A 15,717-nucleotide genomic window follows, 5' to 3' on the forward strand; every position below is an offset into this window, starting at 1 on the left:
GCAGGTTGGGCTTCACGTACCTGAGGCTGAAGGAGAATTACATGGAGCTCCGGAACAGGGACAATGACATCGAGAGGTGAGAACCTGCCTGGTTGGGACGGCAGACAGGGTCGTCTTTACAGAGCTCTCTCACTGGAGAAAATACCAAGTTCTCCGCACTCCTTCCTTAACTCGTTCTCCCTCTTCTCAGTAACAACACCAAGAATGTCACCGAAACGCCTGGAGAAGTTGAGTCGGACGGTTAGAGGAGAAGTTGGGTGTTGGTGTGCCCTCAGACAGGCTGGGGTTAAGCCACACATTGTCAGTTTGACTGCAGGAGTTGACAAAACTTCTAGTACGTTCTGACACCCCCAAGGCCGAGCTCTGACTCCCCACGAGAGGGCCAACGTAAGCCCTTCCCCCGGGAGTGGCCCTGGAATCCTGTGTTCTCAGAGCAGGTCCCCAGGCCGTGGAGCTCGGGGTCCTACAGAAACACTGAGCGGTAGCCTTGGAGGGACCAGATGGACGGGGGCTGTTTCACTTTCCATATCGACTCTTGGCCACCCATCCCTCCTTGCTAAATAAACATCAATGGGCAGCTACGGTTACACGTGGCACACGTGGTAAAGAATGTAAGATTTGGTGGTGAGGGTCTCAAAAGAGCTGGATTTCACATTTTTGCTCTTAAGAACAATAAACTCCCAGGCTGCGGAGGTGTGAGCCCCTCCACTCCAGAACGGCTGCCGGGCCCTAGGCCCGCCAGGTCAGCTGGGGCTCCTCCCGCAAGCGCTCGGGGCCTCTGGGCGCCATGGGGTCACCCCTGGGAGGGCAGTGACGTTGCTGTCCGGCTTCTGGTTTCCAGCTGGAAAGGCAAGTGAGCGCCCCTGAGACCGTAACCGCCGCTCGGTGCTCCGGGCCCCCCGGGAGCCAGCTTGTGGGCCAGCGGGGCCGGCGCAGCCTCACAGCCCCCTAGGCTGACAACCCCCTTGCTCTTCTAGGGATCGTGAAGCACGCAGGGGCGGACCGGTAGTCACCCCGACGTAGCGAGACGTGGAGCCGGATGACAGTTAAAGCAATGCTTCACCCTCTTTTTCAGGTTCGAACTGCTGGAGATTTTGAGCTTTGACTCAGTAAGGAGGAGAATGAGTGTAATTGTCAAATCTGCTACAGGTAGAGATTTCCTTCCCTTTGGTTTCTTAAATGAGGCAGTGTGACTGTGTTTCACTCTGATGCCTCAATTCTGTGGGAGCTTTAAGGATGTAACTGTTTATTCTCTTGTTTAAAGCATGGATAAACCACCACTCACCCCTCAACCTCAGGCCCCGTTTGTCCCCGAGCATCTTCGGCTGAGGTTGTCACCTTTGGTTTTTCCCCCGAGGGAAAGTCCTGTCACTCATCCCCGGGGCTCTCAACTCCCCTCAGTTTACGCACACTGCGCAGCCTGTCTCCTGGGTCCCCACCTGCAGGCCCCGCCCACCTGCAGGCCCCGCCCAGGCGTCTGCGACCCCGTCCTTCTCAAGCCCTCTGTGCTCGCTGTCTCTGCCGGGCCTCCTGGGCTCGGGTCCTTGATGGAAACAGGCAGCCGCCCCTCTAGCTCTTCTCATGGAGGCCCTGAGCTGCCTCCCAGCTTTCCTTCCCAGGCCGCCCCCTAGGGTACACCACCCGGGCTTTTCCACCTGGAGGCCCTCTACCTGGCAGGGCTTTTCCACCTGGAGGCCCTCTGCCTGGCAGGGCTTTTCCACCTGGAGGCCCTCTGCCTGGCAGGGCTTTTCCGCCTGGAGGCCCTCAACCTGGTCTGGGCTTTTCCACCTGGAGGCCCTCTACCTGATGTGAACTTTTCCACCTGGAGGCCCTCTACCTGATGTGAACTTTTCCACCTGGAGGCCCTCTGCCTGGCAGGGCTTTTCCGCCTGGAGGCCCTGTTACTCATGTGCAGCTCTCCCAGGACCTCTCCACGGCCACCTGTAGGAAGCCTTCCTGGTTTCCTCCTGCCCTTGCAGGGCTGCAGATGTCCTGAATGCAGAGCCACACTTACTCAGCAGTGTGCCCAGCACAGCGTTGCCGAGCGTTCGGTAAGTGCTGCTGGGTTCAGTTTGCTAACGTGTTTGCAAGCGGCATCTTACCAAGTGACAAGGCATCTTACTCTTTCTCGTTTCTTAAAACGAGACCGCGCTAGGCTATGTTTTTCTCTTTGGAAACTTGCCTGGAGAGCAGTGAAACCGAGCTGCTGCCCTGAACCTACAGACTCGGCCTCAGGTATGGCCTGGAGAGCTCTGCGTCAGCAGCGTCCTCACGCTCAGGTCAGCGGATTTCCTTTCCACAAAGTGAGTTCCCGTAACAGGGCTGCTTGAGCCTCTTGCGATGGAACCGGAAATGCCTTATTTTGTCTCCCAAGCCGGTTGAGGACATGGGGCTGAAGGCCCGTCTTTCAGCCAGGCCCTGAGAACCGCGCTCCGCGAGCTGCCGCGCTTGGGCGTCTCGGAGCTCGCGCTCAGACCGCGTGGCTCCCTCGCCTGCGAAGCAGGCCGTCAGACGTGGGGGCCCCACCGACGAGCCTTGCGCCAGTGAGCGCCGTGGGCGCCAAGTCTTTATGTAAATGCTGCCCCGGACACGTGGCCACAGGGGCAGCAGGACACGGGAAGCACACGGCCCGTCGTGTTTGGAGACGAGTCCCCTGGGCGGGGGCCCCCTCTGCTGTGCTCTGGCCAGCGCTGGGGTCCGTCCAGGACGAAGGCGTTCAACTGTGCAAGGTCCCACCATCCGTCTTTGTCTCTTGTGACTTTCCCCGATACAAACGTGGCTCATGCTCGAGGCAGTCCGTGAGCCGGCAGTCGTGGCCACAGCCTCGGGAAGCAGTGCATCAGCTGGTCACACACCATCTTCTCCCCCTCTGCACATTCTCCTGACCCGCCCCGCACAGCGCAGGAGCCAAGGTGTGGACCGTGGAATCTTCACGAACAGCGACACTTCCCGTCAGAAGGAGCGTGGCCTGGAGCAGCAGCTGGGTCACGTGAAGGACTTACATCCTTGGCGCTCGCGCCGCTAGAAACCCCTTCCTGGAGGGGAGAGGCCGGGCCATCAGAACCCTGCAAGGCAGCAGTGAATTCTCAGAGACGTTGAATATTTAACTGAACAAGTTGTTCTCTAAGTAGTAATACCTTCCTGGAGATGACCCTAAAGGCACTGATTTCCAGCCTCGTGGGCGGGACGGAGACCGGAGCCCCTGCAGCCCTGAGCTTCTGAGGGTTCTCCCCGAGAAGCCACTGCAGCCGTGGAGCCACCCGGGTCCCACGGCGCTTGGCGTGGGCCGCGGTCACCTCACCTGTGTGTTTGCACTGCTCTGGAGTTCCAACTTCTTATTCGTTTACAAAACTGGAAAAGCAGGTCTGCAGCTGGGGCCCAACAGTCTCTGCTCTTGTCCTTTGCAAGTTAAACGTCGCCTTTCACTCCAGATGTTTTCATGTCAGAGGCTCCGCTCGACAGTGTCTTTAGGCTGAACACGGCCCACATCTACGGTGGGTACAGAGGGATGACAGGTTGAGACAGGAGAAAATTTAAATCATTCACAGGCCATTACTTGGAGTCATCTGTGATTTTTCTAGAAAAGGAATTACTGTTCAAGAAGGTATCACCACTCAGAATTGTCTGGACCACGAAACTTGTTTTATCCTATATCTGGTGCCGTACGTACAGCATTGCCTAGAAGTCAAGGCTGGTGCCGGGCACGGATTCTGCCGTCAGGCGGGCGGGCGTGTGACCAGGACTCTCGGGTCACGGCCTGAGGGTGTGCGGGCTTCTCCTGGGGATTGGACTCCCTGCTCAGATTCCCACTGGGGGCGGCGGCCGTGCTGCCGCTTCTTTCCCAGCTCAGCCCCACATGTCCCCTCCGCACACCTGCGACACACACTGCAGACACCGTCCTTCCTGGCCGTAGGTTGACATTGCCCTGGGTTTAACTCCAGGACTCCCGTGAGTGTGAACTGGGCCGTGTTTTAAGTGTTTCGCTCTGTATGTTGCAGAAGATAGTTCTTTCTGGGACCAAGGACAGAGCCACCCACAGTGGGCTCCGATGCTGCGCCCGTGTGGACCACCGGTTCTGGGCATCCCAGCCCTCGCCCCAGCACTGTGCCCCCTCCTCCCGGCCCCTCCTGGTGCCCTGGGTTTGGCTCCCGGGTTTCCTTACCGCGGGCCGTCAGCATCTTGGGTTTCCAGGGACCCACCCCAGGCCGGGGCTCGGTGTTCGTGATTTCTGTCTGATGACAAGTGCTGAGCAGAACCCGGTTCCAGCGGCAGTGCCCGCTCTCCGGCCCTGCAGCTGCTGTGACAAGCCCCTCAGTGCTTCTGCAGCAGAGAGCCACGTGGTTTGCAGGCCAGAAGAGTCCTCGAGAAAGAGGAGCCCCGGTGCCAGCGGCCTGTGGGTCAGCGCGGGCGCCCGCAGTTCTGTCTGAGCCGAGAGCTTCCCGACCCGTCTGGAAGGGAAGACCTTTCACCTCGAGGGGGGAGGAGCGTGCACCCCCAGCACTGACACGTGTGAAGTGACCAGGGCAGTAGGTGTGGGGAGAATCGTTCGACAGATGCTTCTCGTCACTCTTGGTCACGCCCAGTGTCCCAGCAGCTCGTTACCCCATTTGGGGTCGGCCACGCCCTCTGCGTCCGTACCCCTCCCTGGTCCCGAGGGCATTCGTCCCTCACATCCTTGCCAGGGAGCAGGCGGAAGTGGCAGGACGCAGGACGCCCGGGAGCCAGTTTCGTTCCTGGTTCCTGGCTTTCCTGAGATTCTGGGCTTGTCGGAATAAAACGAGGCTTTGTGGGGGGATCTGTGGCTTTGACGTTTTCCTGATCTTACAGGTTAACCGGTCAGTCGACATCTCCACGACAGTCTCAGCACTGGTACCCCTGGTTTTGTTTTTAATAAAAGCGTCATTTGAAAAATAATTTAGTCTTCCCCATAGAGTGATTAAATGAAAATCTTCTTTTCTCATTTTCTAGGAGAAATTTATCTGTTTTGCAAAGGAGCAGATTCCTCAATATTTCCCCGAGTGATAGAAGGCAAGGTGGACCAGATCCGATCCAGAGTGGAGCGCAACGCAGTGGTGAGATGCGGGCGGCGGCCTCACGCCTCTTCTCCGTCGTGGGGGGCACATTCCTGCTGGGTGCCACGTGCGCGCGCCGCGGGAAGCCTGGCCACGTGCCCTCGGGCGGGCACCACCCTCCGCAGCCCTCCGCTGGTGTTTGGGGGGGAGGGCGTCCAGAATGACAAGCACGTTGTGACGGTCTTGAAGAAAATGGATCTTTATCCTGAGGACTTCCAGTGATTGGCGGCTAATGCTTTCCCTTGTGACCTGTTTGGTTTTCTTCTCGCATTTTGTGCTGAAGTGAGCGCTCAGTCTGTTCTAGGCTCATCCGAGTTCTTACATCATCAGAGCTTCGTTCCATTTCGTGGCTGAAAAATATTCCATCGTGTGGACGCGCTATATGTGCCACACTGTGTTTATCTGTCGTCTGTTGGTGGGCACTTGGGTTGTTTCCACCTTTTGGCCACTGGGAACGATGCTGCTGTGAACATGGGTGCGCTTGTATCTGTCTGAGTTCCTTTGATTGTGTACCTAGGACTGGGATGGCTGGGTCACCTGGTAATTCCAATATGTTTCACTTTTTAAGGAAATGCCAGGCTGTTCCCCAGAGGCTGCACCGCGTCGCATCCCCACCAGCCGTGCGTGAGGGTGTCAGTTCCTCCACCTGTTCGCCAGCACTTGTTGTTTTCCATTTTTGTTAACTAGTCACCCTGGTTGGGTGTGAAGTGGTAACTCATGGTTTTTGTTTGCATTTCCCTAATGACTGAAGGTGTTGAGCACCTTTTTAGGTGCTTATGGACCATTTGTATCTTCTTTGCAGAAATGCTTATTCAGGGTTTTTGCCCATTTTTTAATCAGGTTTTTTTCTTGTTGAATTGTAGGAGTTCTTTATATACAGGATACTAACACCTTATCAGATGTATGAATTGCAAACATTTTCTCCTAGTCTGTAGGTTGTCTATCACGCTCTTGATAGTATCCTTTGATGCACAAAAGTTTTTAATTTTAATCAAGTCCAATTTACTTTTTTGTTGTGGCCTGTGCTTTTAGTGTCGTATTTAAGAAACTGTTGTCAAACCCAAGATCATAATTTGTCCCTATGTTTTTTTCTGAGAGTTTTATAAGGTAGCACTTATATTCAGGTCTTTGATCCATTTAGAGTTAATTTTGTGTGTGTGGGACAGGCAAGGGTCCAGCTTCACTCTGTCACATATGGATGGCTGCTTGTGTCAGGACCGTTGGTTGAACAAGACTGTTCTTTCCCTGTTGGATGGTCTTGGCATCCTTGTCAAAAATCATTGGGCCACATGTGCAGCTGTTCATTTGTGAGCTCTCAGTTCTGTTGCGTTGGTCTATGTCTGTCTTTACGCTAGGACCACCCCGTTTTGGTTACTTGTCCCTTTCTGGTGAGTTTTGAAACCAGGAAACGTGAGTCCGCCCTCCAGCCTCGTTCTTTTACAAGACTGTGGTCTACTCTGCGTCGCTTGAGATTCCCCATGAATTTCAGGTGGGTTTTCCCATTCCCACAAGAATGCCATTGGAGTTGTGATGGGCGTTGTTCTGAACCTGTAGATCACTTTGGGTGGTGTCGTCATCGTGGGATATTAAGTCTTGCAATCTATGAACACAGGTTGCCTGTCCATTTACTTAGATCTTCTGTGATTTCTTTCAGCAACGTATTGTAGTTTTCAGTCTATGAACCTTTCACCTCCATGGTTTAACTCATTCTCGGGTATTTTATTCTTTCTGATGCTACTGTAAATGGTCTTGTTTTCTTAATTTCCTTTTTGGATTGTTCATAGTTAACGTGTAGAAATGCAGCCGCCTTCTGTGTGTTGACTTTGTATTCTGCACCTTTACTGAATTCGTCTTTTAGTTCCAACCATTTATTTTTTTTTTTTCTGGGGGTGGAATCCTTAGAGTTTTCTACATATAAGATGCTATCATCTAAGAACAGAAATAACTTTATTTCTTCCTTTCCAACTTGATACCTTTTTTTTTTTCTTGCCTGATTGCTCTGGTTAAGACCTCTGGCACCATGTTGAATAGAAGTGGCAGCCATCCTTGTCTTCTGCCTGATCTTGGGGAGAAAATTTTCCATCTCCCCCGTTGAGTATGATGCTAGCTGTGAGTTTGCATATATGGCTTTTATCAGGTTGAGGAAGTTCCCTTCTATCCTAGTTTACTGAGTGGTTTTATCATGAAAAGCTGTCGGGGTTTGTCAGATGCTTTTTTGCATATGTTGAGATGATCATGTGAGTTTTTCTCCTGTGTTCTATTTATGTCATATATTACATCGATTGGTTCTCATGTTGAATCCCCCTTGCATCGCTGGGATAAATCCCTCTTGGTCATGTATATAATCCTTCGGACATACTGTCAGATTCAGTTTACTGAAATTTTGTTGAGGATTTTTGCATATATGTTTGTAAGGGATAATGTTCTGTAATTTTCTTTCCTTGTGGTGTATTTGTCTGGCTTTGTATATCAGTATTGTTTTATATACAGTGTCCAGGGTTTTAGTAATACTTTGCAGGAAGAATAGAGAAAAGTATTTCTACTCCATGTCTCCACAAGGGGAAGCCCCATAGCTGCTTTTAAAGGCAAGGTTCTATTTATTTCTGAAGTTTCTGCTGACCGTTCACACCAGCTCTATGTTCTGGGACAGCTCTGAATTACTATCCTCGTAAAACCTCTTTCTTACCGCGCAGTTTTTCTGGCGTAGAATGAAGTCATACACATATATCCTGTGCGTTTCACCTCTTAGGAGAAGTCAGAGGATCCATTCTGTAGCCCGAGTTCATGTCTCCGATCTGTACCTGGATCACCGTGGATACTTCCGATCCAACTTCAACCACTTTTTTTAGCAGAAGTCACTGAGTTATTATTGTGTGCCGAGGAGTCGGGGGTGAAGTGAGACAGTGCCAGCGGCCTGAGAGCTCCCACCCCACAAAGGAGACAGACAGGAGGGCAGCGAAGTGGGCAGGGAGTGGACCCGGGAAGGATGCAGGGGAAGAACATCTCTGCGCTTTCACAGCTCGGGGGTGGGGAGGGACCTGCCTTCTCAGAGAGGCGAGCGGGCTGCTTGGGACTCGGCGGCGTCTGGATGGTGGGCGGTCACAGAGCTCAGTGTCTTCCCAGAGCGTCGGACACACAGATGCTGCTTTTGTCCCGCTCCTTCCCGGGGGCTCCCTTCCCGCCTTCAGGCTTCCGAGAGCTCCGGGGACAAGAGGAGCTGTTAACCCGACCGTGATCGTGTCCCTCGGCTACATCTGGAGGTCGGAGAAAACATGGAAGATGTGAAGCGTTGCCTGAGAGCGATGGGACGTTAGAATTCATATAGTGGAAACCCTTCAAATCTTAGGAACCGGTGTTCTCCCAGAATTTGGACTGATCATGTAGGAGACTCTGGCTCATCTCAGGGGATCCGTAGAGCTGGGGCTGAAGGAACAAGGGAAGCAGAAGGGGGTCGTCCAGGGTCGCCAGTCGGGCCGTTGCGATGGTTGCTTCATCGTGACCAAAGGAAGCGTCTGGTGACGCAGTGAAAGTGCTCTGTGTGGCGCCTTTGAGAGCCCAGCTTCCTGGTGCCCTGCCGGCCGGTGTGCTTGCCCTGCGCGCCCTGACGTCCAGAATTAGTCTTAGGTTCTTATTTTACTCTCCTGTGGGCCCGATAGGTTTGATCAATAACCGTGTGGTTTTCCTTCGGTGAGACCCAAATAAGATCAAAGCGTCACACAAACTCCCCACGTAAAGCGTCACTTTAGAAATACCACTTGATGGGACTTCCCTGGCGGTCCAGTGGTTAAGACTTGGAGCTTCCACTGCAGGGGGCGTGGGTTCAATCCCTGGTCGGGGAACTAAGTTCTGCCACGTGGTGTGGCCAAAAAAAAAAACAAAGAAAGAAATATCACTTGATATTTACTATAAATTGCTAATTGCTATCCTAAAGAAGGTTAACTCTTCATCTGTCAAAAGAACAAAGTCTTACCTTTCGACGGCCCCGGTTTATATTCTGTATTCCCACACTTACTAGTCTGAAAACTTTATCATCGACCATGATTGTGTATATTCAAGGTGGATACGCTTCACTTGCAGATGACCAGCCCCTTGAGGGTGGGTTGGTTTCTCGTTCTCTCGTTAGTCACTCGAGCTGGAGGGGGGTGTCGGGAAGGCTTTGGGAAGTGATATTCAGCAAAGTGACCCTCGAGTTCACGTTAAGTGCCGCTTTGTGTCCTGCAGGAGGGGCTTCGGACCTTGTGCGTTGCCTACAAAAGGCTCATGCAGGAAGAATACGAAGGCATCTATAAGCTGCTGCAGGCCGCCAGAGTGGCGCTCCACGATCGGGAAAGGAAGTTAGCAGAAGCCTATGAGCAGATAGAGAAAGACCTTATCCTGCTCGGGGCTACGGCCGTGGAGGATCGGTAAAGGCTCGCCGCGCTTGTCTTAGAAATAATAGTGTTGCAGCGGGATCGCAGGGGCTACAGGGGCGCTTCGGGAGGAGCCCCACAGCCGGCGTCGGCCGCACCCGGTGAACGCGTTCACGCATCAGGACCGGGCAGGCCACTTGGTTGCCTGGGGTAATAGCGCAGGGGGTCAGGCTGCGCTATTGTGATGTTTGACTTTCCACAAATAAAAGGCCCCCAGAGGAAACCAGAAACGGTCAGCATTTTCACACCATATTCTGAATAGTCAAGCTACAAGGCTATGCTGTTCAGTTATTCTTTAGAATGGAATCAATAACTAATCTGGTCCTCAGTTTGTCACTAGTTCTTTCCAAATACAAGTGTAAACATGTTGGATCTTAACAAATTTCAGTGTTCTCGTCATCACTCATTGAAGGAATTTAAAATACTGAAGTAGAACATTGCAAAAACTGACAATAATAGCTGGTAGAATCCCTGGGTCCTTGGAGGAACTGGGGAGAAGGGAAGGCTCTTAAGGGTGGAGGGATCTTCGCCTGCACAGCCGAGGACCCTCACGGGGGTCCTGGGAACTGATGCACCTGGGGGGAGCTGGTACCTCAGGACACTGAGAGTAGATCCCTGGGGATGGGGCGGAGGGGAGGGGTTGAAGTGATAATATTTGATTACAGATTATTTCTTTGAAATCTCTGGCCAACATCTTTACAGACCACTCTGGGCCTCGGTTTCCTTTTTGCAAAAAAGGATGAAATGAGAGATGGTTTTTTCTGCCTCTAGAATAGTACGATTGTATCATCTCCAGACTTGACCTAGGAAGTCTATCCCAGAATCTAACCAGATGGTTCCAGTCAGAACCCGGATCCTTTCCTTGCCTTTCACTCAGCACTGGACAGAAACACATCACTGACACACATCTATCAAAAACTAAGACTCTAAAATCTAGAAAACACAGCAGGCCCCCAAGTGAGGCAGACGTGGTTTTGCTGCCAGACTTCCACGGATGGCAAGACAGCCTGACCAAGGTCAAGAGTGCCGTTTACCCTCAGACATGTTTTGTGGCCTCTGCAAGCTGTGGGTTTTCTACACGTAGACCAGGATCCTAACACCGTCCTCATCCTGTAAGGTTCTGGCAAAGACAAAACGTCGCAGGCAAGTGCTTCCCGCAGCATCTGATGCGGGGCGAGCCTGCGACGCCATCAGCCCGTCCCAGAGCCGCGCCTGGCATTTCACGTTCTTTAGGGGAACCTGGGCTCCGATTTGATACGTGGCAAAATTAGAACAGTTTATGCACAATGAAAAGGTGGGGAGCGTCACCTCTTTTCCAGGTCCCGTTTTTCCCTGGTTAAGACTTTTTTGGTTGGTGGTTATGACGGGCCTTCTTATAATAGCGTAAAGTCCTCTCTAAGTAGCAAGTCCCACCAGGCAGAAAACTGTGTGCTCGGCCACTGTTACTCGTACAAGGTGCCGTTTTGTTTCTTAAGATTTTATCCCTGTGGATTTTCTCGTGTTAGGAAGTGTTCTGTTGTAAAAGGTTAATACACAGCTGTCACCAGCCTCGGGTCCTTTATGGTAAATCACGGGCCAGCACCGCGGTGCTTTTTAATTTGGGGGCAAAAAAACTGAAACAGTTCAGTGGATCACAAGTTCTTGGAATTCTACACTTGGTTTGCTGTGTCCACGCTGACGTGTGTGTGTTGTCCCCCGCCCCCCCGCCCCCCAGGCTGCAGGAGAAGGCGGCCGACACCATCGAGGCCCTGCAGAAGGCGGGCATCAAGGTGTGGGTGCTCACGGGTGACAAGATGGAGACGGCAGCCGCCGCCTGCTACGCCTGCAGGCTCTTCCGCAGGAACACGCAGCTGCTCGAGGTGACCACCAAGAGGCTGGAGGAGCAGAGCCTGCACGACGTGCTCTGCGAGCTGAGCAAGACCGTCCTGCACTGCGGCGCCAGCCTGACCCGGGACAGCCTCTCAGGGTAGGCGGGACGTTTGCAGACGGACTGGGCAAGCTCCGTGGGCAGGGCCGTGGCCTCAGCTCCCTTTGTGCGGACGTGGTCCTGTCCTCTGGCCTCTAACAGCATCCCGTGGTCGGGACCATGACCAGAGCTATTTCTCTTTAGCAACTGTGATATATATGCTCTTTTGCATCAGAGCGGGGTGTGTGTGTGTGTGCGCGCGCGCGTGCGTGTGCGTGTGCGCGCGCGTGTGTGTGTATGTGTGTGTGCGCGTGTGTGTGCGTGCTCACTTGCAGACTGCTGGCTGAGGGTGCAAAGAGACTTCATTCATGGATTTACAAACTATCGTGCCTGGGGTGATTCCCATCTGCTTCTACGACACTTGCGGGCTGCATCGTGGATTCCTCAGGGCTCCTGCCAGAGCAGGAGGGAGACGTGAATAACGCGTGGTCGTTTGTCGATTAAGACAGCACAGTGTATGCCCGACAGTTGTTTTTTCCGAGAATATTCACCAGTTTATTCACATTTTATCAATGCTCTCCTTGCTGGTATTAGACGCATGATCTAAGGTTAGACTTCATTTGAGTCGTTTCAAATTGTCATTAATTTAGATAAAGCAAAGGCAGCTCTCTAATCGTATGTGGATTTAAAATTATGCATTTATAAATAGTACAGCGATATTTCCCTTTGCCCTGTCTGCAGAATTCCTTTTGGGGGTTAGAGATATTCCTTGTAATTTTGAAACCCAGCAAAGAGAAATTACGACCATGTTCTTTCCAAGTCAGGCCACCCGGGCAGAGTAGCACGGAGGTATTAGTTGTAACAATAAAGACTGTGGTTGGCTGAGGTGGCCAGGCAGTTCGGGAATGAAGGCCGATCTCTTCGATAGCGGGATAAACGCTCTCCTTCTGTTGTCAAGAAGCACCGGAACACGCCCAGGAGTCCACAGTTGCGACCGTTGTTTGCTTTGCCTCAGTGAAATGAGAAAGTTTAATTCACACACAATTTTAAAATGTAATCAAAGGCCTTACAGCCGCTAATCTAGAGGCTGTATTATTATTGACAAAACAAGAAAACCCAGTTTCTTAATCCTTGATCCTGAATGTGTAGCATCTATAGATATCCCAAAAAAGTACCTAGTCTTCTCAAATCTCTGGATTTAGTTACTGAGTAATTTCTCTGGTTTGTATGATCTAACAGACTCTCCGCCGATATGCAGGACTACGGTTTAATTATTGATGGTGCCGCGCTGTCCTTGATAATGAAGCCGTGTGAGGACGGGAGCGCCAGCCACTACCGAGAGCTCTTCCTGGACATCTGCCGGAACTGCAGCGCCGTGCTCTGCTGCCGGATGGCGCCCCTGCAGAAGGCCCAGGTCCGCCGCCCACCAGGAACCAGCTAGGGATCCCCGGGGGAAGGGGTTACGTAGTGAGAGCCATTCATGAGCCCTTACAGCCTCTGGGTTTTTTTTTTTTTTAAATCTAGCAAAGCACCTCCTTTTAAAAATGGAAGCAAAAATGGTAGAAATTGAAACGTGAGACTTAGCTTTGCTCGCTGTGGTTAGTAAGCATTGATGGAATCAGACGGATGGCCCTTCCGGGTGCAGAGACCAAGGGAGATGCTCGTCCCATCTCTCACGTAAACAGAACTGTATCAAGGAGGTAGAGCCGTCTGTAAGAGTCTGTACGGAAGCCCGGGGGGAGGCAGCTGCCGTCGAGCACCTGCTGTGTGCCGATTGCTGAGGCAGGTGCGAACCCACCGACCCTCACGGTAACCCTTGAGGCGAGGGAGGCTGCACTAATTTTAGGAATGAAGTACCTAAGACACAGAAAATCGGGAGAACCTGCCTGGCGGGATGATCTGGAAAGTGGCGGTCCGAATCGGCTTCCACTCTGTCGGACTCTGAACTCACGTTCTGCCCCTTGCACCACACTCTTGTGGAAACACCACCTGACGTGTGTTTTTTTCTTAATGTTTCCTTTTTTTTGGCTGCGTTGGGTCTTCGTTGCTGCACGTGGGCTTTCTCTAGTTGCGGTGAGCGGGGGCTATTCTTCGTTGCAGTGCGCGGGCTTCTCATTGCAGTGGCTTCTCGTTGCGGAGCACAAGCTCTAGGCGTGCGGACTTCAGTAGTTGTGGCTCTAGAGCGCAGGCTCAGTAGTTGTGGCTCTCGAGCTCTGGAGCGCGGGCTCAGTAGTTGTGGCTCTCGAGCTCTGGAGCACGGGCTCAGTAGTTGTGGCGCATGGGCTTAGTTGCTCTGTGGCGCGTGGGATCTTCCTGGACCAGGGCTTGAACCCGTGTCCCCTGCATTGGCAGGCGGATTCTTAACCACTGCGCCACCAGGGAAGCCCCCTGTTGTGTGTTTTTAAATATTTTTTAAAGCATATGGGATACGAACGTGAGCATGTGTGCCTTTCTGGTGTTGGTAAACCTAAAACGGTCCCAATTCTGTAAACCACATTTTAGATAAGGGAGATCAGTTTCTCTTGAGTTGCTCATGAAGGAAACTGTCAGCTTCTCAGACTGACCTAGTGCCTAAGGTAAAATGCTGAACACCACGTGCAAAGGGCTCATTTTTCGCGTCCTTGCATGCGTGCTACACTGATGTGCCACGTGACAGTGTCACTAAGCATAAAACACGTAAAGCATCGCCCTGGGGTGATTCTCAGTGAAGAGAAGCAGACTCAGGCGTTCACGTACATTCTATTTGGGTAAAAATGGTTTCATTCCCAGCTGTCCCTCTTAAATGTGTGACTCTGCGTAAACCTTGTACAGTGACATCCACAACAGAACTAAGGATGTCGTTTGGTCTTCACATGATACTTGGTATTTCTTTTAGGTTCTTAAGTGACTTTTGCAAACTTTTATACCAATTAGTATCTCAGTCTTGAAACAAGAAGGCAATCCACACATTTTTTCCTCATCTTTTCCATCATGGAACCTTATACTTGGCACATAAATAGGAAAAAAGACTGTCAAGAAACAGACTAAAAATTTGGAAATTATTCATTGCATTGAGTTGTCAGATTTGGTTTTGCACTCGTGACAAATTTGAAAAGTAAATGAGCAGCTTATTTTAAAAAATAGATGCTTGAAACCAGATAGCTTGGAATAGCAGCATCTTCTAACAGAATGCAGCATTCACACTCCCCCCCCCCCGTATATTTAAATCTGTTTCCCCCACGTTTACATAAGGAGTTGCGCAGCCCCTGCAAATGACTTCCTGGATTTCACTCTCCGTCCTGTCTGCCCACCAGCCTGCTCAGCTCATCTTACTACAGTCATTTCTCAGCTGCTTTTGCTGAAGTGTGTTTCGCTTTCGACGTCAAAAAGATTTTATCCTAAGTGGATAAAATAGACCGCATATAATAAATAATTCACTTTAAGTACATAGTTGTTTCATTTTTCCTTGACTAACTTGACATCGTTGTCGTTTCTGCCTAGTTAGAGAATGACCTCTGCAAAAATAAAACAGAGACGATAAAATCTGCGCTTACTTCTTTTCCAGATTGTTAAATTAATCAAATTTTCAAAAGAGCACCCTATCACTTTAGCGATTGGTGACGGCGCAAATGACGTCAGCATGATCCTAGAGGCCCACGTGGGCATAGGTAAGCCCCTCGGTTCTGCTTCCCTGCGCCTCTTGGTAACCCGGGTTTATCACGCAGCTGGACGAGAAAGGACACAGCCAAGGCAGGGCCATAGAATGTAGACACACGTTCAGGACACTGTCTGTGACACAGAGCGTTCGTGACTAGAAATCCGACAGTCACGGCTCAGCCTCACCCGTTTTGCCTGTGTCCGTGTCCACCTGCGTGGTGTTGGGAAAGGCTTTGCTCAGCGCGTTTGCTCCCTTCTCGTAGGCATCATTGGGAAAGAAGGTCGCCAGGCTGCAAGGAACAGTGACTATGCGCTACCGAAATTTAAGCATTTGAAGAAGATGCTACTTGTTCATGGGCACTTTTACTATATTCGAATATCTGAGCTCGTGCAGTACTTCTTTTATAAGGTAGGAAGGCTTTCCTTTCCCCTCTCACCGTCTCAAAGCGTGTGAGCGATGGCTCGTCTGTCATGATGCCCCGAGGCTACAGGGGTGATTTGTCCATGGATGGAAGTGACTGTCAGAAAGGAGGGGGTAATCGTAGGACCACGGGAGCAAACGCCCAGCTCTCTTCGCAGTCTCAAAACTGAATGTGGAACCAGTGAGATACGGGCTGTAAAACGCTTGAGGAAGGGGCATTCTTTGATAGTTCCTTGAAGTAGTTTCTTCTTCTTTAATGCGGTTGCATTCTTT

The 15,717-nt window shown here is 51.5% G+C and overlaps 1 protein-coding gene across 1 annotated transcript in view; it reads left to right on the top strand.

Moving 5' to 3' along the window:
* The window catches only part of ATP11A (ATPase phospholipid transporting 11A), a 116,183-nt gene that overhangs the window by 83,754 nt on the left and 16,712 nt on the right, over positions 1 to 15,717 (top strand). Inside the window, exons 15-22 of the mRNA XM_082859231.1 lie at positions 5 to 76; positions 1,076 to 1,149; positions 4,969 to 5,072; positions 9,294 to 9,475; positions 11,196 to 11,447; positions 12,627 to 12,801; positions 14,932 to 15,034; positions 15,287 to 15,432. Coding sequence (XP_082715357.1) covers positions 5 to 76; positions 1,076 to 1,149; positions 4,969 to 5,072; positions 9,294 to 9,475; positions 11,196 to 11,447; positions 12,627 to 12,801; positions 14,932 to 15,034; positions 15,287 to 15,432 — 1,108 coding nt within the window. The remainder of the gene's footprint in view (positions 1 to 4; positions 77 to 1,075; positions 1,150 to 4,968; positions 5,073 to 9,293; positions 9,476 to 11,195; positions 11,448 to 12,626; positions 12,802 to 14,931; positions 15,035 to 15,286; positions 15,433 to 15,717) is intronic.

Source organism: Leucopleurus acutus (genome assembly GCF_964270905.1).
Source record: "Leucopleurus acutus genome assembly, chromosome: 18".
Lineage (NCBI taxonomy): Eukaryota > Metazoa > Chordata > Mammalia > Artiodactyla > Delphinidae > Leucopleurus > Leucopleurus acutus.